At 42.4% G+C, this 23627-nt stretch overlaps 1 protein-coding gene across 14 annotated transcripts in view; it reads right to left on the bottom strand.

Moving 5' to 3' along the window:
• The window catches only part of LOC141762924 (receptor tyrosine-protein kinase erbB-4-like), a 343760-nt gene that overhangs the window by 183397 nt on the left and 136736 nt on the right, over positions 1-23627 (bottom strand). For all 14 annotated transcript variants that reach the window (XR_012592935.1, XR_012592934.1, XR_012592937.1 and 11 more), the window contains one exon: positions 12658-12809. Coding sequence is in view for 7 of the 14 variants with exons in the window: in XM_074627098.1 (XP_074483199.1) it covers positions 12658-12809 (152 nt within the window). In the remaining 7 variants the exon portion in view is untranslated. The remainder of the gene's footprint in view (positions 1-12657; positions 12810-23627) is intronic.

Here is a 23627-nt window from a genome sequence, read left to right as displayed (position 1 = left end):
CAGTTTTTTTCAACGGAGTCTGGTGAGAAGAAAGAAAGAAAGAAAGAAAGAAAGAAAGAAAGAAAGAAAGAAAGAAAGGAAGATCAAGGGAGTTGAAAAATTACAAATTACTGTTTTTTTCAATGGAGTCTGGTGGCTTTGGCGAGAGCATAGATAACGGCTTCAGTTCCGTTATCTATGCTCTCGCCAAAGCCACCAGACTCCATTGAAAAAAACAGTAATTTTACAACCCCTGTGTTCTATGAGGTAAAATTACAGGTTTTTTCAACGGAGTCTGGTGAGAAAGAAAGAAAGAAAGAAAGAAAGGAAGAAAGAAAGAAAGAAAGAAAGAAAGAAAGTTCACGGGAGTTGAAAAATGACAAATTACAGTTTTTTTCAATGGAGTCTGGTTGCTTTGGCGAGAACATAGATAACGGCTACACTTAAATTGATATTGATTTTTTTAGGTGGCTACAATACGTTTTTCTGCTTGCCCTGTCCACAGCAGTACATTGCTTTCATCCCGTGTCGGTAATTCCCATCTCTTTCTCCAAATTGGAGGCGTGCCAACCGCCATCTACCGCAGGTAATACACTGACTATGGATAAGTACCTCATACACTTCAAAACACGCAAACTATCCCTTTAAGACATTTATTACAGTGACCTTTGAAATAAAAGTTGCATCTTCAAACATCTATATCAACTTCTTTGGAAACATTTCCACTGCTTCACACAAAAAAACCTGGACAAAGGGTCACTCAATCATCCCGTACTAACACACTAACTCCGAGACGGGGCTCACAAAGACATCATGAGTGACATAACGCATAGATATATATCGTACACATACGGAGTCACACTCACACATACATGGTGTAAATGTCACCGAGGAACGCAATCTGTTCCTTCCGCTCAGCGTGGCGGGAGCTGCATTTTCCCCCAAAGCCAGCTGCGAGAGGCAGATATTAAAAAAGGGAGTCGGGGTGAAACAATTTACACACACCCATAAATTAATCCGCCACTAAGATGTGTTTTTTTATATCTGAAAGGGAGGCCAAGTGGGAGGACCGGTGTCATAGATGTGACAAACACCACGAGTGTCTCTTACTGCTGCATCGGGAGCTGAGAGGACAACAATAGCAGACTGGTATTAAGGTATAATACCGCTGATAACACGCTGTTTGGGGTGTTTAGCACTTAAGTGCACGTTCAAGCGCCACCTGGTATGAAGGTAAATGTGTCCCACTTGTTAAAAATGCCAACACCCTAACCCACACTCGACGCACACTCATCCTAATGCCATTTAAGAGCGACATTTAGAGCACAATTCATCTACTGCAGTCCAGTGGTTGGTGGTTGTAGCCTACTCACACAGTATGAGCTGGTTTATATAAGCATGAAGATAATCATCAGCTTGTCATATTATAATATGTTGGTGTATATTAAAGGATTGTTACTATGTATGCATTAACGTTTTTAATGTTGCAGCTGGTTTTTAGGTGAAACTTTGATGGCAATTTGGTGTTTCGCACTGCAAAAGATCTCCATCTTGCAAAGTAATTATTAGTTATTGATTCCTTAAAGTCCTTTTTTTAAAAAGAATATTTTTAAATTAACTTGTTTTAAGCGTTTTCAAAAATGAGCCAAGAAAAAACACTTAGTTCTTAAAAAAAAAAATAATTAAACCAGTTGATTTAAAAATAGAAATTATCTCACAGCTCAGAGTTTTTTTTTTTTTTTTTTACTTGTTTTGAAACAATATTGACTTTTATGAAAAGCAAGATAGAGATTATTTGCACTGTTTGCATTATGTAAAATTAATCCTCAAAGTACCTAAAACTGTCAGATAACTGCAGCGTAGTAAAAAAAGTGCAATATTTCCACCTGTAATATCAAAGAGTAGACGTATAAATTACCATTTAATGGACATACTTAAAGCAGCAGTGGTGACAAATGGAGCAAATATGATTCATAAAACAGTCACTATATCCTGACAGTAGTGCATGAGACAGGTAATCTGGAAAAAAAATCATGTTCCTCTGTGTCCTCCGGTGCTCCTAACGGCATCTGCAAGATTTCACAAACCGGAGGAAAACAACCAATCAGAGCTGATCTGGAGCCTTGCCGTCTCTGAGCAGCTGTCAATCACTCGCCAACTCCGATCAAACGGTCAAACTAGGCAGCGCAGATCAAATATGAATCAATATTCTGTCACTGTAATGCCTATTTCTCACCTCAAATGTTTTCAGAAACATCTTGTAGTGCACTGTTTAGCTGTAAAATGAGAATGACCATGCAGCCATGTTGAGATCAGTTGAGGAAATACCAAGCACCGCCCACCAGTCGGAGCACAGCCAATAGGAAGGCTCTCTCTCTGAAATGACCTGTGATTGGTCAAAGTCTCTCGTCACAGACTAGATTTTCTCTCGCCATGAGGAGGTGAAGAAGTCTTCTTGAATTACAATATGAACTAACATTGTAGATTTATGTTATTCTCATGTTGTACGTCACAGTAATTTGATTAAAATCATCCACCAAACTCAATAATTCAGATGTTTTTCTGCTATAAGCGAGCAAAACAACTCTCTGCAAACACGACTTCCCTCCCGCTTCTTTTGTTCTCTTTGTGCCACTATCGTACCACTGGAATAATAAAAATGTGTGCCAATGCGAGACTATCAAACATGTTTTGTATGCAACTTGGAGTTCATATGCAAACACACCACTTTAATCAAACTCTACAGAATTGAGGCGCTTTTTTGCTGCGTGCACTGTGTGGAATATGCAACTGCAAAAAAAAAAATCATATACATAATCGCGCGTCACAATATCTTTAGGAAAATGATTTGATGCAATATGCATGGGTAACATACCCTGCAGCTATGATCTCAGTCTGTCTCATAATGTCACTATGCATATGGTTGAGATCTGAAGATTTCACAAAGTTCAGGGGGGAAGTTGTTGTTGGTTATTTCTTGGCCTGGCTTCACTCTTCTCTGCAGAAGTTTGACCCAAAGTTGTGGCCGTAACGACATTGAAGGTAAAGCCATGCACTGAAGCTACATTACACACTCCGAACTAACATGAAATGTACAAAAAAACATATAGAGATCTGGTGTATGGTGAGATTTGAACTCGAGCACTCAATAAGGGAAGGCTTTCAGTTGTGTGGAAGTAAAGAACCTTTAAAGCAATAAATACGGATGTTTTTCAATGGGGATTGTGTGCCGCCTAGTCTCTCAGTATTCATCATCCTCAGATATAAAAAGGAAGAAATAAAAAACTATAAATACATTGATCTCTTTCGAAGACGAACACACGCATGTTGTCATTAAAAACCCACACGTCAGCCACAGGGATCGTTTCTGGAAGTTTTAAAATAGCGCTCACTAATAAAAACTATTTGCACCTGGTAATGCGATAACACAGGTGTGAGTGAAGAGGAAAATGCAATATACACACACACGGTTGAGTCAGAGAGAGGAGTGGGGGAACTAACTGGATTGGTTGTAGAGGAGGGGGAAGACACGGCGAGAGCTTTATCCGTTCCTCTCGGCCCCGTGCATCTGCCACCATAATTTGTGATAATGACGGCGTCCCAGCAGGGCCACTCTGCGCAGAGTGATTCAGAATTGATTTAGTGCATTAATTACGCCCCTGTTACGCCGGTGTCATGGACAATATTTTACAATTTGATAAGCAAAAGACGCGCCGTGGGATCATTTTTGATGAATTGCGAGGGTTGCGGTCGCGGGCGCGCTTTTTATGGTCGTACCTTTTAATTTAACGGTAATCACTTTCCCCCCCCTCCGCCGCCGCGCAAGCAGCAAGGCTTTAATTTCACCTCCGAGACCTCTGCTCTGCACCGTGTCTGCTTTGATCAGGCCGACGGAAAGAAAAAAAAAGGCAGGCGTGCAGCCGAGTGCGCGCACACAGACATGAATAGGCGATGCAGGACAATTCGGATGCTGAATGCGAGACGGGCTGGTTGTGAGCGTGCATGTTTTATGTCGGTGTGTACATGCATATGTTTCCATAATGTGTGCTGTAAGAATATGTGTGCATTTATTCTGGTACTCCCCTCCTCTGGAGCTCTCTGCATTGAAACAACAGCTCTCCAGTGAGACAACCAGGAGCACTATAATGAGCAGTGTCTCAGTCGTACCACCTACCAAACCCCCCTGGGGGCAGAAGACACCCCGACACCTTAACTGTAGGGCTGCAACTCCAACAGGAGACAGGTCAGCTTTGCTAAAGAAGTTGTCAACTCTGTCAACAATATGCATGCATTGGTATATTTGTCTGCCTCTTCCTTAATCTCGCTACTGAACGTGAGATAAAACGGCTGCAGAATTCAGTTTGAGGATCATTACTATCATGTCTCTGATGTTAACGCTAGCTCGTGTTGGACTGTCGCAGCAACACAGCGGCGGCCGGGGCCTGATGGACGACCACGATGACAACAAAGGGGAGGAAATGACAGATCTGTGTGTGTTCGTCTGTCAGCCGTCAGGATGTTTTCTGGTTGTTTTGTTTGTGTCCCTGTGTATGTCTGGAGGGGAAGAGGGTGGAAGAGCAACCGCTGCATGAGAGATTTTGGTCAAATGTCATTTTTCTACAAAAGTTTTCTGATGTTGGAAATAAAGTTCATAACAACAATATCCAGATTTGAATTTGCCTTACAAATAAATATGGTAGATAGCAACATAAAAGTTATCTTAAAGGCCTGGACACACCAAGCTGAATCAAAGACCTAGCGGGCGATGAAGGCCGACTGCAACAAGTTGCACTCGAACACACCGCAAAGACTACAGCCGAAAGCCAACTGCCACGTACCTTCTGTGCTGGTAGTCTGTATTCGTCATTCAAAATCCGGAAGACCGAGGACAGCGGATCTACGAGCCGTTGTTGTGAGGCGGCGATCATTTTCCACACCACTCTCACTCACCACTTAGCTTCATACCAGAAGGCCATGTGGTTGTGAAAATACCCGTGTACTGGACGATCAGATGAGATAACGATGGAAAATGCCTTTACTTGTTTGCTTTGCTTTGTAAACTGAACAGCCAATCAGAGTGAAGTCTCTCGCCGGTGGGCGCCACCTCCGATTCAACAAGCTGAATCAGCCGGAAAACCCCAGACAAGGGCAGACTAGAGCCGAGGGTTCGGGACACAGAGAAAAAACTAGGCCAAAGGCCGACCGTCGGCTTGGTGTGCAACGAACGATTATTTTCATTGTCGATTAATCTGTTGGTTATTTTCCAGATTAATCGATTCGTTTTTTGGTTTATAAAATGTCAGAAAATGGTGAAAAATGGTGAATCAGTGTTTCCCAAAGCCCAAAGTGACGTCCTCAAATGTCTTGTTTTGTCCACAACTCAAAGATATTCAGTTTATTGTCACAAAGGAGTAAAGAAACCAGAAAATAGTCCCATTTAAGAAGCTAGAATCAGAGAATTTTTACTTTTTTTCTTCTTCAGAAAATGACTCAAAACAATGAATCGTTTATCAAAGTAGTTGGCGATTATTTTAAGAGTTGACAGCTAATGGATTAATCGTTGCAGATCTAAATCATGTCACGTTTCCAACAAATCTGGAAGAATTAGTGGAGATTCTCTTTGTTTCTCTATTTCTACAAATTCCCAAGACAAGGGAAACAACAACTGGAGAATCCTATTTGTTCTGTTTTTAGCAGCATGTACTGTAATAAAACGCTTTTCAAGTAAGAGCTCCCCCACTTCCCTTCTGCCTAACAAATGACTCGACTGCTGGCAAGCGAGCAAAAGAGAAAGAAATAAAACAAAGTAAAATGTTATATTTTCCGTCTCTTGGATTTGGACACCTCCATTAACCCGCAATTAACAGGATATAAGATACATCAGGGTAGTGCCACTGTGATCTGGCAGGGTGCTGGCTGGAGCGAGCAGGGTGCTAATTTTCCCGGCGTTAAGAGCTGTAATTATGCAGACGCTGTCGGGCGCCCGCAAGGCGCTAACAGCCTCCCGTTCCAGGCGACAGTCCCAACCTTTTATGAGCTCCTCAGCTGGTTCAGAGGCTAATGAAACTGTGCGATCCGACCGGCTAGCACGCCCCTCTTCAACAGTCGCTGGGGATCATGGTGTCATTATTTTGTGAAGAGGCCCGGTTGACAGCCATTGTGCCGCCGCGGAGCACAATGGTGCGAAACATTTATAGAGAGCGGGAACAGAGGGAGAGAGAGAGGAGCACTTGACCTCGGCGCTGGCATTGTCCTCTACCTCTCTCTGTCTCCATGTAAATAACATGTCTCTTCTCTGTCTCGCCCAAAAAGGCCTGCAGCACAGAGCCAAACAATACAGAGATGGATTCTGATCGTCACGGGGAACTAATCATACGAAAACAATCTGAACTGAAAACGTGACTTTCCAATACACTACATGACCAAAAGTATACGGACACTGGGCTGTTGGATACAAAAAGTTGACGTAGTCGCCGTGACGTCACCCATCGGTTTGTGAAATGACGTTTTGAAGCCTCGAGTTCGGCTTTTTGGCAATCGGCATCTTGGTTTTTGGCCATCGCCATCTTGGTCTTTGGCAGTCGCCATGTTGGTTTCTGACCATTGCCATGTTGGTCTTTGGCAGTCGCCATGTTGGTTTCTGACCATTGCCATGTTGGTCTTTGGCAGTCGCCATGTTGGTTTCTGACCATTGCCATGTTGGTCTTTGGCAGTCGCCATGTTGGTTTCTGACCATTGCCATGTTGGTCTTTGGCAGTCGCCATGTTGGTTTCTGACCATCGCCATCTTGGTCTTTGGCAGTCGCCATGTTGGTTTCTGACCATCGCCATCTTGGTCTTTGGCAGTCGCCATGTTGGTTTCTGACCATTCCCATCTTGGTCTTTGTCCGTCGCCATCTTGGTGTTTGGCCATCGTCATCTTGCAATCTTGTTTTTTTGTCTATCACCATCTTGCCATCTTGGTTTTTGTCCGTCGCTATCTCGCTTTTTGGCCATCGCCATCTTGGTGTTTGGCCGTCACTATCTTGGTTTCTGACAGTCGCCGTCCTGGTTTTTGCCGGTCGCCATCTTGTTTTTTTGCAACCAGAAGCGACATGAGAGGGTGGAGCTAAGTACAACCGATTAAGACATTTTTAGGCGACAAAAAGGTTGCAACTAACTTTCACGAACTGAAAACACAGGGTTAAAGTTGCAAGATGAAAACACGGACAACTCCCAGACCGGACAACGCCTTGGTAGCGACCTCTCAATCACAAGGTAGCCACGCAAAGCATCCCCTGCTTTATGGTCTATTTGACTGTAAATGGGACCATAATTTACCAAATGAACATCATGCTGTATTAAAGAAGACTTGAAACTAGCGATTGAGACCATAAACTCATGTTTACAATGTTTACTGAGATAATAAATCAAGTGAGAAGTAGGCTCATTTTCTCATAGACTTCTATACAATCAGACTTCTTTTTGCAACCAGAGGAGTCGCCCCCTGCTGGCTGTTAGAAAGAATGCAAGTCTAAGGCACTTCAGCATTGGCTTCACTTCTCAGACCAGGAGGTTGCCAACTGGTTATGACCCAGTCTAGGGGGACTGCTTTGTGTACAAGTTAGTCCACCTCAGGGACATTCTTCCAAAAGCACAACCTCAATCTGCTGCTCTAACAGCCTCCGCTCTACTTCCCACACGATTTTGGACGCCGGCTGCATGGATTTTGCTCCTATTCAGCCACAACAGCATCAGCGAGGTCCGACACTAATTTTGGCTCACAAGGCCCGGCTCGCATTTGGCCGTCCAAATCCTCCCAAAGGTGTTTGATGGTGGTGGAGGTGGTGGGGTCAAGTTCTTCCACGCCAAACTTGGAAAACCATTTACACAAAAGTATGAAGGGGGGGGGGGGGCCATAGAGTGTATGATGAAACGCCGCTGAAGGACAGACACGGTGAAACAAACGTGATAGAGTGGAGTCTGAATTACTGCCTCGCAGTAAATTAATAGCACGGAGTCACACTCTGAGACGGAGAGGAGAGCCGATCCGATGAGTGCTGAATAATGACACGCGGGGAAGCAGTAATCTCCGACTAGCACACTGATCTCAGCAGGTTAGAGCAAGGACAGCAAAAAAAAAAAAACCTGTAAGCCGGAGCTGACGAAGTCACGGATGAAAAGTTTGTCATAATATATGAACATCTCCGCTCTGAGATAAGAAACCATTACCCTCTGTATCCTGTATCCTCGCTTTGACTCAACTTCTGCTAATGTAACATCTACACGGCGTGCGACAAGTACAAACACACACAAGGGTATTGAGGCGGCGGAGCAGAGAGCGCGTGCCTCCACAATAGATTTCTGAGGATGTACGCTTTGAGAATAGCTGGGCTGCAAGAATCACTGAGCGCTTTCATTTCGCAGCTGAAATACAGCCCAAGGAAAATGGGAAGCCTTTGGTGTGAGGAGTCTCTTTTCTCTCCTCTGTGCTGAACTCTCGCGGAGCCACGTTACCCCTCTTCGTTTTTTTTAAAGGTTTTGGAAATGAGTGCTTGTTAAAGAAAGCAGTATCTCTCTTTTTCTCCCCCGTCTCTCTCGGCTGGTGTTTGCCAGAGATAAGCTCTGTAAAGAGTGTCTCCGTCTGCATGTCGACACTGAGTACACACCTCGGTGACCGTGTCATTCATCTCTCTTTATTGCTGAAAGCTTGTGTGTGTTTGTGTCCCAAACTTGTGATAAATTCCCTCCGGGGAGAAGTTTGAGACTTTTAAAACACACTCCATGCGTCGTTTCCTCACTTCATGGACGGACATCCCCCCCCGTCCCTGCGCGCTCAGCTGCAGCCCTTGGCACCGCGCCCGTGTGTTTCGCAGCGCTCGCCGCCAGATTGATCCGGCTTTAATGAAGAGTCCTTCAGCCTAGGTGACATCATTAGCTGGTTGCGGGCCACCGCGAGCCACTGCAGGCCACTTGGCGCGGCTCCCTGCTTTCGCTTCTGGGGAAAATGGGTCACTGTGAGTGACAGACAGATAGCGGCCAGGGGAGCCGGCGGCCAGCGAGCTAGACGGGAGGGGGGAGGGTGTGCCAGGCGGCGGCACGGCGATGCCCTCCACACACCTGCGCCCTGTGTTCACAAAGCATTTCATCTCTCAACCAAAAGTACCTCTGAGGAGTTTTAAAAACTAAATCATGATTTGGATTATTTCAATTCTCTGGATCTGACAGATTGAAGACTCCTCCTCTGTGACCTCTGTATGTGTAGTAATCATAATATATCTGCCATTAAACTACACTAAAGCCATAAAAAGCCACACACTCTGTGTTGTTCACAGTCATAAAGTCATTTTTTTAAATGTGCGAAAGGAAACCAGGGGTCAAGCAGCATTAAACACTGTGCTGAAGGCATCAAAGGTCAATTCAGGTCAAATAAAGCACTGCATTTTAAAAATGCACTTTGCTTTATAGTGACCTAATGGAGTAAGCTCCCATATGGGCCTCTATTCTGAATAAAACAAACGCTAAGATTCATTTGAGAATATAAATTGACCCAGATCCGGGCTATAAAACTAACTTCATCACATTTCTGGTCCTCTACTGAAGGGAGGGGGGGAAGTCAGAGCGATGTGGTTTGGAAGAAAGCTGGACCTGAGGAGGCTGCAGAGCCATCTCATCCATCTAGCTGTCAGCATCTCACCAGGCAAAAGTCCTCCTGTCTGTCCCTGCCCTCCCTCAACCCCCCCCTCCATCTCCATCTCCATCTCCATCTCTGCCCTGTGTTGCGCCCTATATCCCTGCTCTCTCCTTACACACACAAATATATGCAGACACAAACACACAGCCCCGCGGCGCGGTAGCTAAACATTGTAATTTTAGCACAGCAGCTGTTTTTGCCTGCCATAAAAGTGACAACCCTCCAGCTCTTCTCTCTCGCTCGCTCCCTCCCTCCTTTCCTCTACATCCTCACTCCTTCCCTCCACACTCCCGTCCATCCATTTGTCCATACGTAATGTACCTCCCAGGCTGCATCACACCTCCTTAGCCATTCCCCGGCCAGCCTGCAGCTCAGAAGATATAAGTAGCTGTTAATGGGTGTGAGATAATATGTGTGCACGCTGACATTGAACTTTGCGTGAACCACCGTGTGTGATGCTTTAAGTTGCATATAATGTCCAAAATTGCAGAATAAATAGAAAGCTATTAAATAATTATGGCGGAAAAGTTGTAAACAAAATATTTTTTTTTAATCTTTTTTTTTTTTTTTTTACAATAATTAATAATTTGCAATAATTTAATTAAAATTTTCATAATGTAAAATGTAAAAAAAAATTCAAAAATGAAAGTTAAACACCATCCTCACGGTATAGCACTTTCAGCTTATGAATTAGGGCGGGGTCTCTCTGTTTTCATGTGACCAATGGCGTGTTTGCGACAGAGTTTCCATGGCAACCACACAACTCCTCTCCTCCCCTTCACATCCACTTAACAATCCCCCAGATGCCTAATTGTTTCCCTAATGATGCTAGGCCTAATGGGACTGTTTATGGTATTCATTTGATAGCGCTGGCCCAGTAATTAGACTGCACCTCACTTCATTAAACAGCAAGGGGGAGGGATGGCGCCTGGTGGCACGTACAGTATACACGCACACGCTATATAGCGAGAGTGAATTTTAAAGCGCTGTCCCGGCAATGACAGACACACACACACAATTCAGAGAGCAGCGACAGACCCAAGAGAGCGCTGTGTTCCACAGGAATGGCACTTTACATTCAGAGTGCTGCTCATTTGCCTGCAGCGTCTTCTCAGACATTCCTTCCACAGTAATTCCTACCTGTACCCCGTTATCGTTAGCTCCATTGTGCCGTATAGTGCCGTATTGTTGCCGGCAAAGGGCTTCAATCAATATCCGCGAGGTCCTCTGAATAAGATGTTGAACTCATCGCTGGTTACATATTGTTAACACCCCTCCAGATAAGAGGTCCAGCAACATTAGCGGCCTTGAATGCAAATGGGAAAAAAATGTCCGACAGCTGCCTCTTAAAAGGACCAATCCCTCGTTGAGAGTTATAAAGTAGTAACCTTGTCCATTTCACTGTATATAAATAAAGAAAAGCAGTTAATGCCTTTTTTTTCTTCTATGTATATTACCACTCATGTGAACAAGCAAAGGAAGGTCATGCCATTAAATGAATCCAGATGAGGAGCTGCTGCAATACACTTAGCAACATGCGTACTTAAAGGTGCTGTGTCTAGGATTTTGGCGACATGTGGCGGTGTGGTTGCAGATTGCAACCACCCGAGTACCCCTCCCTTCACTCCTCCCTTTCCAAGACTACGGTAACGTGCGCCGCCGAGCGCAAAACTGTGGTAACGCCGTTATGTCTCGCTCGTGTCCAACAACACCCGTGCGTTAAGTTGCTCTTTCGCATTGCAAACATAATCATTTGAAGTCCAACCATGTTGTTTTTTTCCTAAACCTAACTATAGTGGTTTTGTTGCCTGAACCTAAGCAAGTGTTTTTTGTTAAATTCACAACGTTAAGCATGTGTTTACCGCGACTGAAAAGTGACGCCGAGGGGTATGACAAAGCGTCAGTATGTGACGAGTTGGGATGAAAACGTCTTGTAATAACTATTTTTTACTATATATATTGGTGACAATGAGGCTCATCTACTAAATTCAATTCCATGTTTTTATACCATATACATTATTTATTTGAATTTTAATTCCTGTTTAAGTTTTGACCAACTTGTTGCTGCATTTAAAAGGTTTACACTTGAATCATAATTCCTGTTAGTTATGAAGATTTGTACCATGTTGCTGATATATTATATTAATAATAAAGAACATTTCACTAAATTCATATCTATGTATTTATTTGTTACATTTTGTTTTACAAAAGTTAGGAGAGCGATGTTTAAGTCAAGGCTGATGTTTTCTTATACATAAAAGAATGATCCCAGTCACGTCGACACAGTGAGCTTATTAATCAAACACTGGTATCGGATTGGTACTCGGTATCAGCAGAATACCCAAAGCCCAGGTATCGCTGTCGGAAACGGGACAGAAAAAGCCGGATCGGTGCATCCCTAATGGAAACATAGTTATGAATATTATATTCCATTTCTGTTAGTAGACCCCCGAAATGTGACACACTGTTCCTTTAAATGAAAAAAATCAGTTATTTGTTGTATTAGTGCGATTGAGAAGTTAATTTCATCCTGGTGCCTTTAAAACAGAGATAGCTTCAAGATGTGCTTGGCCGAGCTTCAAGAAACAGTGGGAACAATTAAAGAGAGATTAATTCCACAACTGTCTAATTTACAATTTATACCTTGCAAGCTAGCATCACCATTTAAGAAACAGCAGGTTTCAAAAATACAAAAATATGCAAGCAACGTTTCTCTATCCGAGATGCTGAAACATCCCCTAATTTTGTCTTTTTTTTGAGCATCTAAAATCTCAAGTTATTGCTCACCAAAACTGAGTGTGAGCCTTTATCTCTGTCCATGGTGCTGAAACAAGCCTGTTTCTCACTGAAACATTCAGTGCTTTCTGCCCGTCTCTCTCCATGGTCCTGAAACCCTAGTATTTCCTCCCCACAGTGTTGAATCATTCAGTCCTCGTCTCTCTCTCTGTGATACAGTGTGACGTTGTGAATATCTGCCGGAGTAAACAAACAGTTCAATGTCCGTACCTTGAGGAAGGAGAGGTTGCGGTTCCGATCGATGCTGGTAATCTCCAAATTGCCCATGACGACCTCGCAGTTCTCGTAGAGCTTCTTCAGGGTGCGGTACTGCTGGTCCAGGTCAGACAGAGTGCTCAGCTTGTTCTCGGTACCGGGACAAACTGGAGACAAGAGACAGAAAAATGGACACTTTAGAGTCAATTTTTTTCGTATGGGGCAAGTTAGCACATTGAATGATGATGACGAATTCTAAAAGTCGATTCGATTAAGTGGATTATATTCACCAGAAGAATAAAACATTACAATTCCCTTATAAATTAAAAAGAAAATACCACTAATTTGGGAGAGAAATGTCTTTATTCTTTGACTTTTGACAAATAATTCCTGACAGATTTGACTTCAGGACATCTCTGACTACATACAGACACAAAATCAAACATTTTTACCGTATTAATTTAGAGATTTTCCAAAGTAAAAGTCCCTAGAAGTGTATGATTCAACTTCTGCCCATAGTCTAGTGTTGAAATTAACAAAAATCACAAAATGTGTGATATCAAATTGCGACACTTGTAGAATCGCAATACTTAAAAATCACAATACGTATCGAAATCGGTAACCAAGTATCGTGATAATATCGGGAGATAGGTGTAGTCACATTATTTTGAAATGCCATTGATCACATACAGTATGCTACCACACTGCTTGATACTTAAAGGTCAGCCAACCATCTAACCTAGATAAATGACATTCTTTTTTTCCAGTAGATACATCTCTTTTATTCAAGAAAACTCGGATTCTTTGGCTGCACTGGTGAGGTTTTAGCTAAAAACACCAGACTGCAGATGCACGGTTCAACGACTGCGTGTATAGAATCAGCGAGATAATGAATGGAGAATGAGAGGAAAGGAGGGCAGAAGGAGAGACTTCCAGGCAGGATGGGGGGGATTTCGGGATTAAAAATGGTGTGAATATGAGATACAAACAGAGGGAAATAAAGGGAAGGGTTGAAGGACAGAGGGAGAAAGAATGGGTCGGGAGATTACGTAAATTGCAAAAAAAGATGTGCAGACGTGACCCTTGACAATGAGGGAGCGGCGAGAGTGGAGACTCGTGGAGGGACAAGTGGGGTGAGAGGGGTGGATATCATTTCTCTGAGGCAGTGACCTGCAGTCTGGGTCTGGCACCGGCACGCCGTTTAATCAAAGATATTCAAATTGCATTGGTTGACCTTTGCAGAGGGTTTCACTTGGAGACTTTACTCGGGCTCGCGACGTTACAAGACTTTGAAGATATTATAGTGAGGAGAAACAGCTCTATCGGTGTGTGGGAAGACGGGGTAATTAGAAAGTAGTAGATTTTAGCCACACACACACACACACAACAACTATGAAAGCGCAGAAACACCTGCGTCTCACGTCTTTGATCGCTTCCAACAGCCTCTGGCAGACATGCTTTTACCAATCCGCCGCTGACGGAACTGACAACTACAACTACCGCGTGTGTATACAGAGTTCAACTTGTCATTTCAGCCATTAGAAGCTTCAGAAAACGTACTAATAACGTTGCTCTACATCAGTGGTACCCAACCTATCCTATTCCTTGAAGCACCCCCTGCTTGTGTCTAAGAAAAAGCTACTAAATAAAGTGATGACGTCTTGATGGATTCACCAAGCGAATGCAGAAACACAATATGATAATATGATATGAATGGTGATATAACGGTGCTGTTATATTGCTGCTGGACCTCTCCGTATTGGCAAGAATCTGACAATACGATACGAAACACGATACAGGGGTGTCTTTGGAGCATTATTTAGCCTCCTTTCGCGACAGGCTATGACATGGTTGGTACCAATGTATTGATACAGTATCACAAAACATATCGTGATACTCGTGTGGATCGATATTTTCTTACACCCCTAGTGAGCAGGAAAGCGAATAGTTTTTGACCGCAGTGAAAATGCTGTTTTTGAAAGGCTAAACGCCAACAAATATGGATTGAAGCAGAATATTTAGTTAGATAAAAACAGGTTGTGAATTATTACATCTATCTTTTTTTCAATAAATGTTGACTTTTGGACTTAACGCTTTGGAGTTATTGGAAATGTTTGGATCACACGAATCAGAAACAATATATAATGTACATACACTATATACAATGTACACTGATATTATCTGATACTGTGCACAAATACCAAGTTGAAACCAGTGTTGCAAATTAACTTTTATGTCCACCTGCCACTGTGGCTGGTGGATCCCAAATTCTACCAGACACTCGATAGATTACCATTGTTTTTTGCATAATTTATCAACATTTGGCTGGTGCTAATTTCCAACCCTGGTTGAAACAGAATGTGGCCTACGAAGTAACAAAAAAATATATCTTTTTAAATAGTTTTATATACTGACTATACAGACATGTTTAAATCTGGAACCACTGCTCCAAATGGCTTTGCAAAAGCAGGCGTGAAGCCAGAAAGTTGCCGTTATGCGTCGTTGTAAAATGTTCTGAATTGCCGACAACAGAAACAGTAATAGCTCAAAAAACACAAAATAAAAATGCTAGAAAAGGACAAATATGGTATCTTTAACTCCTGATCTTCATGATCAAGAGGAAAGAGGAAAGACATTAAAACGTATAGATTGCGTGAATTAATGTGTTTGTGTGGGGTGCTTATGTTAAATGCATGGCAATCGACTAATGCGGTGGCTACCACTGTAATTAGTTCCTCCCGTTTCCACCCATCAAGCACTCTTTCCGTCCCTGCCAGCCTTTTCCACCAGTCAGTCAGTCAGTGAGCCTCCCCAGCCTCAGTCCTGCTACCATCTGCTCCGTTCAGCTGGCACCGTCGCCGCGTTACCGCGGGCACGACTGGAGGTTTGTGTGCGGTAGGCACCGGAATGGAGTTCTGGCTCAATGTAATTAAACTGCTCGTTAAAGTTTGTCAGCGGTTCAACTTTGAATAGGTCTCACTTTTTAAAAATCTGGATTTCAGTTTTGCCAACATCGACTGTTTTGGTCTGTTAGAGGGAGCAAGGGAATATTATAATTCCATTGCGCTTCACATGCTTAGCCTAACCCTATTGAAACTTCTTCTTTGCAACAGAAATGTTACAGGAGTGAAGCAGATTTTCTTTAGTGTTATAAATAGATGTACTCTGCCAATTTACTGCATACTATAGTTGGATTCTGTTTATCTTAAGCTGTAGTGTTTACATCACATCACTCCGTCCTTTATCGGAAAGTGTCCTGGTCATTGTTGACAACTCTACCGGTACTTCTTCCTTTATCAGCATATCCTTCAGCAGTTCCATATATCTTTCTTTATTTTACACCTCCAATGTCAAACTAGTCCACTCTCAGGGCTCGCTGCTCATCTGTACAGAGTCTGTGAGGCTCCGTCTGCTTTAAATTGACCACAAAAACATGCAAATTACAGATTCTAGTGAATGAAATGAATTTAGACACAAAGTCAGTTGTTTGTTCTTGCTTCAGTGTGTTTAAATGTCTTTCATACGTTTGTCCTCCATTCTTTACTGTAGTGTATTGTATTGAAAAGTACTGCTTTGTCATTTAAAGAGGACCTATTGTGCTTACTTTCAGGTGCATATTTGTAAACTCGGGTTTCTACTAGAACATGTTTACATGCTTTAATGTTTAAAAAACTCTATTTTTCTCATACCGACTGTGCTGCAGCACCTCTTTTTCACCCTCTGTCTGAAACGCTCTGTTTGAGCTCCGCCCCCCCCCCTCCCGAAAAGCCAAGTCTGCTCTGATTTGTCAGCTGGTCCCACTCTGTTGTGATTGGTCAACCTAGCCAAACTCTTCAGACTCCGCTCCAGCTCCGCTCTAACTAGCTTTGTTTAAGCGCGTGCCAAACTAGCCGCTAGGGCAGGCATTATGCAAAATATGTTACTTTGTGACATCACCACGTTACAGAAGAAAAAGCGGGACTTCAAGCGAGGCGTTTCAGGCAGTTCAGGAGCAGTCTTTCTACCTTTGGTGTGGACTTTAGGCTACGTTTTACACGCACAAAAAACTATACAACACACTGAAGGAGAGAGGAAAAGTACCAAATCATAATAGGTCCTCTTTAAGAAAAAAAAAAAAAAGAATGGTTCCAGCTTCTCGGGCGTGGATATTTGCCGGTTTGAATATCTTTTGGACTGTTGGTTGGTCAAAGAAACGGATAAGATGCTAGCGCTCAGGAATTGCAATTAAATTTTTTCTTGGTGGTGATTCTGTGGTAGCATCATCAGCATTTCACCTCGTGTCATGCCCTTTAATACACCTGCTGTATATTTTTAACAGGCCAAACTTCATATCCTCCCAAGTACAAGAATATCAGAAAGAGAGAGAACAAAACGAGGGGAAAAAACCAATGGACTATTGCATAGTTGAACTTGCCCCTATATTGAACAACATTGAGAGCTCATAAACTCCCATATTGCTTTATGGATCGTTGGCTCTGCAAAGATGAGCGCACTTCCTCTCCTCTGTGATCCTCCATATTGCTGTGTGGAACAGAATGGCAGTGAGGGGACCCGAGCTACGGTGATAAATGAGATTTGCTGACCACACACAGATGAGTTATTAGATGAAATGATTTAAGGGCGGCTACAAACTCGGAGGAAGTCTGCGGGGATCTAAAAATTGGTCGGATCGATAAACGTTTGTGTGTGTGTGTGTGTGTGTGTGTGTGCGCGAGGGTCTTTTTTTACCGTGTGCGGGGGATGAAAGGTTAGCGGGCGTCTGTAATAATCTGTTATTGAAACCTACTCGCAGGTGTGTGCGCGACTTTATGCCGGTGTGTGGTGATAAAAGATCAGGGGGAAGAGGTGAAAAGTGAGGGGAAAACAACTCTCAAAAGCCAATATCAGCCGGCAGCACACACACACACAGACAAAGAGAGAAATGGCACTCATTCAGGGTGAGTAAGCAAGGTAAGGAAAATAGAATTGAAAGAAAGAGAGGGAGAGACAGATAGAAAGATTGTATTTGTGAGAGTGGGAATGACGTCCAGGAGCATTAGCATTCATATCGACACGCTCTACTGTAAATGCTCTTTTCTCTGGGCTCATTTTGAAAGTGTCTAGATCCATCTGCTCTACCTCTTTCTCTCTCTCTTCTCCTAATTTCTTTTTTCTCTGCCCACCAGCCATCTACTCCTCTGTCTCAGCCCTCCCTTCCATTCTTCTCTCTCTCTCTCTCTCATAGGCTCAGCGGTGGACAATGTAAGTATTGAGCCGTTGCCTTTTTCCCCCCACACATGACACAGGGCCATGTCCACTTGACAGCCCCGGTGTGTGTGTGTGAGGAGATATCTGCCAATCAGGACAATAGGCAGAATATCTCCAGAGTTGTGTCTTTGCAGAGATAAAGACAGCCGTTTACCAAACGCCAAGCTTGATTTCTTTAAACCCAGTTGGCAATCTTTCTCTGGACCTATTCCTTTTTGTAAACTTAACCATACATATCAAAAATGACATACTACAAGAATGACAGTTCATTAAGGGGTTGTTTTATTTTGAAATTACGGTTCACTTTCTAAAGTGACGCCAATGCGGAGGTGCCTTAAACTTGCATTCTTTCTAACAGCCAGCAGGGGGCGACTCCTCTGGTTGCAAAAAGAAGCCTGATTGTATGGAAGTCTATGTGAAAATGAGCCGACTTCTCACTTGATTTATTACCTCAGTAAACGTTTTAAACATGAGTTTATGGTCTCAATTGCTAGTTTCAAGTCTTCTTCAATACAGCATGATGTTCATTTAGTAAACTATGGTCCCATTTAGAGTCAAATAGACCATAAAGCGGGGGGAGTCAATGCCTAACCTTAACTATTAGAGATAAATGCCTAACCTTAACTATTCAAGGTCAATGCCTAACCTTAACTATTCAAGGTCAATGCCTAACCTTACTGTAACTGTTAGAGGTCAATGCCTAATTGTACCTATTCAAGGTCAATGCCTAACCTTAACCATTAGAGGTCAATGCCTAACTTTACCTATTCAAAGTCAATGCCTAACCTTAACCATTAGAGGTCAATGCCTAACTTTACCTATTCAAAGTCAATGCCTAACCTTAACCATTAGAGGTCAATGCCTAACTTTACCTATTCAAAGTCAATGCCTAACCTTAACTATTAGAGGTCAATGCCTAACTGTACCTATTCAAGGTCAATGCCTAACCTGAACTATTAGAGGTTAATGCCTAACCTTAACTACTCAAGGTCAATGCCTAACCTTAACTATTAGAGGTCAATGCCTAACCTTAACCATCTCGCAAGAGTTTCGCAATTCGCGTGTTACCTTCTAGCCCCGACAATTTTGACAAGGAAGAAGAATGCATGCAATAAAAAATAAGACAATATCTGTAATTGTGCTGAATTGATTTTGATTTTGAACCCTCCATCACAACTCTAACAATGTGTTTGAAGGTTAGAAAAAGATCATGGTCACAGTTAAAAGACAACAATACTGACTCTTGGAAGAAAGCACTATGCAAATGGAAGTTTCAACCGATGCTGTCATTTTTTCTGGTTTCGAAATTTGTCTTATGAACTAGAATTCATCAGCGATTGCAGCAAAGAATGAGCAAGAATGACAAAGTGACAGGGAGAAAGACGAGTAGAATACAGACAAATGGTCATAGAGGCAGGGGGATGAATGCAACAGAGGGAAAGAAAGAGCGGCCAAGAGGAAAGAAAAGGAGAACAATGGCAAGAAAAGAACAAGTGAGCTCTTGGCAATATTATTGCGTAGTACAATTCTTGTGGATTTGCATGGCCTCAGCAGTCCAGCAGTGCAGATACTACACTCCAATGCCTCAATGCCTTCGCTATAAGGTCAGTTTCCTCATTCACTTTGATGACATCCATGTCTTTATAACTGAGAGATAATGAGCAATAAGGAAAAGGAAATACTTGAGTTGGCAGCCTGTAAAGGCAGTTATTCCTCTTTGGTCCCAGTCCACTTCAAATACAGATGGAGTGTGTGCATTTTTATGTCTTGGTGCATTTGTGTGTAAATGTGCTGGCTCGTGAGGCTCGTGTGTGTGTGTGTGTGTACACATGCATATGCATTGGATAGGAAAAAAATAAACCTTCTTAGCTGCATAACCCAGTTTTGCTGCTGGCGTATCCCTTCAAGTCGCCTTTTCTAGCTGAAACTGAATTTAATCTCCCTAAATTGAATTACAACTTAATCCTGTCTCACACCATTCTTCCTGGAACAGAGTTTAGTAACAATGAGGGAGCATCCTTGCGTTTTTTTAAGAAAGCTGCAGTGCTAAAATGCAGGACGGGTACGAGCAGAGAGAGAGAAGAAGTGTGTGGGCATGTACAGTACGCACGGTGGTTTTGGCTGTGCAGCCAATTTCTGATCCATCCATGAAGTGAGAGACGAAGGCAGACAGTTACCTCCCCGCTTCTTCTCGCTGACATATTGAGCTGCGCTTGTTCTCATTTCTCACTTCATCTCGTCTCCTTCACATTTGCTGCCTCTTCTTAGGCTTTTTTTATTCTCTCTGCGTCTGCTCTCTTATCATGTTTCTGTCCTCCCGTTGCAAACCGTCTCATTTTTCCATCATTCTTCTTGTCTTGTCTTGTCTCAACTTTTGACCCTTTTTTTTCCATTTGCAGTAATTCAATCCATACATGCATTGTTTTTCCTGTGAATCCCCCGTGCCTATAGGTAGGCAATCTCAATCCGGTGCAGGAATGGCGGACTCACTATCAATAAAAACTACTATATAGGCAGATAATTCACCATCAATATTATCAAAAAACAGGGTTTCATGAAAATCTTGAAATCATGAAATTCATCAACAAACATAATTTGTTTTGTTTGTTTTTAATACATTCTATCTTGAAAGTAAAATTGCGACAACAGCAGATCCTGTTTTTTTTTTAATGTAATAATTTGCTTGATGAGCATTTTTTCAAGCCGTTAAACGCAAATACATTTGAAGATTTTGTATTTTACAACGCTTTGGAGTTATTGGAAATGTTTGGACCGCATGAGGAAGACAATCCTACGCACAATGGCGCACACGGGATAGCAGTGAAAAATGTTGTTCTGACTCCGCCTGTGCTTTTAGAAATAGGGTTACAATATTGTAATGTTTGTTTTTGAAAGGCTTAATGCCAACAAATATGAATTGAAGCAGAATGTTTCCTTAGATATAAAACATATTGTGAATTTTGGAAATGATTACATCTACACAATGGCGCCTTAATGCACGGGCCGGCAATGAAAATGTTGTTTTTGAAAGGCTAAACGCCAACAAATATGGATTGAAGCAGAATATTTCCAAGCACATACATACAAGGAATTTGACTCTGGTTTTATGTATCTCTCAATGTACTTACACAGAATAAAAATAACTACATTCCTGCTAATGTACAAGTTAGGGCTGCACAATGTAATATTTGATTGTGATATGAAAAAATACCGGAATACTCATCCTAAGTTTTGAAGACTACATTTTAAAGTTATGACATCAATGTGGTGCACTTTGAGAGCAAAATTAAAAAGCTAAATTTATGAAGAACTTGTTGGTGGCTGGCTGTTAGTTTAGGAAGCGCTTGATTTGATATGCAGCAGAGGTTTCTATAAGTGGAGCACTCAATTTTAAATGTCAGTATTGTAAGCGATCATGTTCATTTAATTGTGGGAAGCCAAAATCGTGATCACGATTAATATTTGCTTAATTGTGCAGCTCTACCTAATAACATTTTAATAACCTCCAAAAGTGTTCCTGACTTCTTCTGTCTTTCATTCCTGTTAGAAAATAAAGACCATGAGCTACTAGAAGTCGGGGGGAAAGAGTACATACGTTTTAACAACGAAGACGGCTGTAACCTTTGGGTTTTGAGCCATAATGGCTGACTGAGTGGGTGGCGTGGTAACTGCAGGGGTCAGCAACACGACATGAACATGACATAAATAAAACAGAAGAGGTTCAAAGCCCTGCTGCGAGGTCACAGCTCTATTCACTGGATAGTGGTGTATTCCCAGTATAGAAACATCACAGACACACTGTCTTATCTGCCTCTAGCTCAGTTAGTCACAATCTGAGCCTATGTGCTACTTAGACTGCAAGAAAAAGTATCCACCCGATAAACGCTGTGTATGATGCGAAAGCTTAGAGCTATAAATTTGAGCAGAACAAGGGGTAAACATCCAAACGAAGCTCATCCTGGATCTCACAAACACTTTTCTAAGTGTTATTTCCTGAGTCTGCAGTGACGTATTATCTCCTAAATCTCGCTGTGGATTTACAAGGATGTTTGTTAACAAGTGTATGTGATGGTGTTTCAGCAAGAATGAGATCCTATGAGATGTGGGAAGTGGTGCAAGTTTTTTGTGAGTGGAGTTGTGAATTTTTGTGTGGGTTTGAAGTGGCAATGTAATGGCACAAATCTCCACTTAGCTATTTCTGGGACAAAATAGAAGCCACGGTCAAACAGCATACATTCAGAGTGCAGGGCGAGGACAAAACCTAAGAGTGTGATTCTTTACATTTTGAAGGAGAATGCAGCTCAATGTTTAAGAAATGTATTCAGCTTTATTCCAACTGCTTCAGGACTGAAGTTAGGATCAATAAAGTTCAATACAAACAACTTCTCCCGGGGGAGAAACCCAATAGCTGCATTTTTAAACTCCTGTTCATTCCTGAAGATGAAAATGTGAACTCAGAAAATCCAATTTTGGTGCTCTCCAAGTCACCTTTGCTATCATTTCAAATTCATTTTTAAAGCTTAAAACTGTGTATAATCACCTTAAAAATAAGAAATCGCTGTGTTTTCATTGTCTTAGAATGAGCCGGTTATATCTACATAGGGAGCTGGTCCTCTTCACGGAGTCCACCATGTTTCTACAGTGGCCAAAAAAGGACAAACCAAACACTGGCTATAGAGAGGGACGTTCACATTTTTGCACCTTAGTTCTTGTTGAAGCTTGGGAGAAGTTTCAGTTGGTTGCAATCTGCAACCTCACTGCTAGATTCTGCCAGATCTTACACACTGCACCTTTAACTGGTGTAAGCTGTGTTTTCGTCTGAGGGATATAAAATGGGGATGAAAAGTTTAGTTTAAATCTTCTGCTTCTTAAAAAAAAATAAGGGGGCAAAAATTGGCAAAAATTGATAAAAAAAAAAAAAAAGGGCAAACGTGGCGATTTAAAAAAAATATGAATTCCCAGTTATTATCAAATAGTATTTTTGCTTGGAATGCACATTCCTACTAGAGCCAGTTGGAGCAGAGCCAGTGCGTAGAGTTTGTGTGTGTGTACTTGGGAAGTGAGTGGAGAAGCAAGAGAGAGAGAGCGGCGGCGGCAGAAGCGAGTAATCGACTCTGGTCCAAGCAGGAAAAGTTAACAGTTTGGTTTGTCCGTTCTGGGCTACTGTAGAAACATGGCTAACGAAAACATTCTTATTTTCAGGTGATTATACACTAAAGATTTATTAATATTATATTCCATTACTTCCAATAGATCACCCTAATTGTTACACACCGGTCCTTTAATGCAATCACTCAGCAAAATACTGTATGCAGAAGACAACCGTGCACTTAAAACACATACAAACACACACAATCTTCCCAAGACATACAGCATGTGGTTGAAAAACTCCTCCACTGTGAGCTGCAATTCCATCCAAGAGAAGCCACTATCCATCCCTTCATCACAAACCACTCTCACACACACACACAGGTCCTGCACCTCGGCCGACACACTCCCACACGCCTGGCTTCAAACGGCCCGGGTAGCCTGGACCACATCAGCGGTGGACTGTTATTACCGGGCTTACCAGCCTTCATTTCACTCATCACTACTACCACCACCACCATCATCATCATCATCATCATCATCATCATCATCATCCTCCTCCTCCTCCTCATCCCCTCTGCTGCTCAGAAGTCACACACAGTCCTGAGGTGGGGCTGACGAGGCAGCCATGGAGCTTATAGGCTCAGCTC

The sequence above is a fragment of the Sebastes fasciatus genome, chromosome 24 (assembly GCF_043250625.1).
Source record: "Sebastes fasciatus isolate fSebFas1 chromosome 24, fSebFas1.pri, whole genome shotgun sequence".
In the NCBI taxonomy this organism is placed as follows: domain Eukaryota; kingdom Metazoa; phylum Chordata; class Actinopteri; order Perciformes; family Sebastidae; genus Sebastes; species Sebastes fasciatus.
Note: the sequence above shows the minus strand (reverse complement) of the source record. Positions and strands in the feature narration are given on the sequence as shown.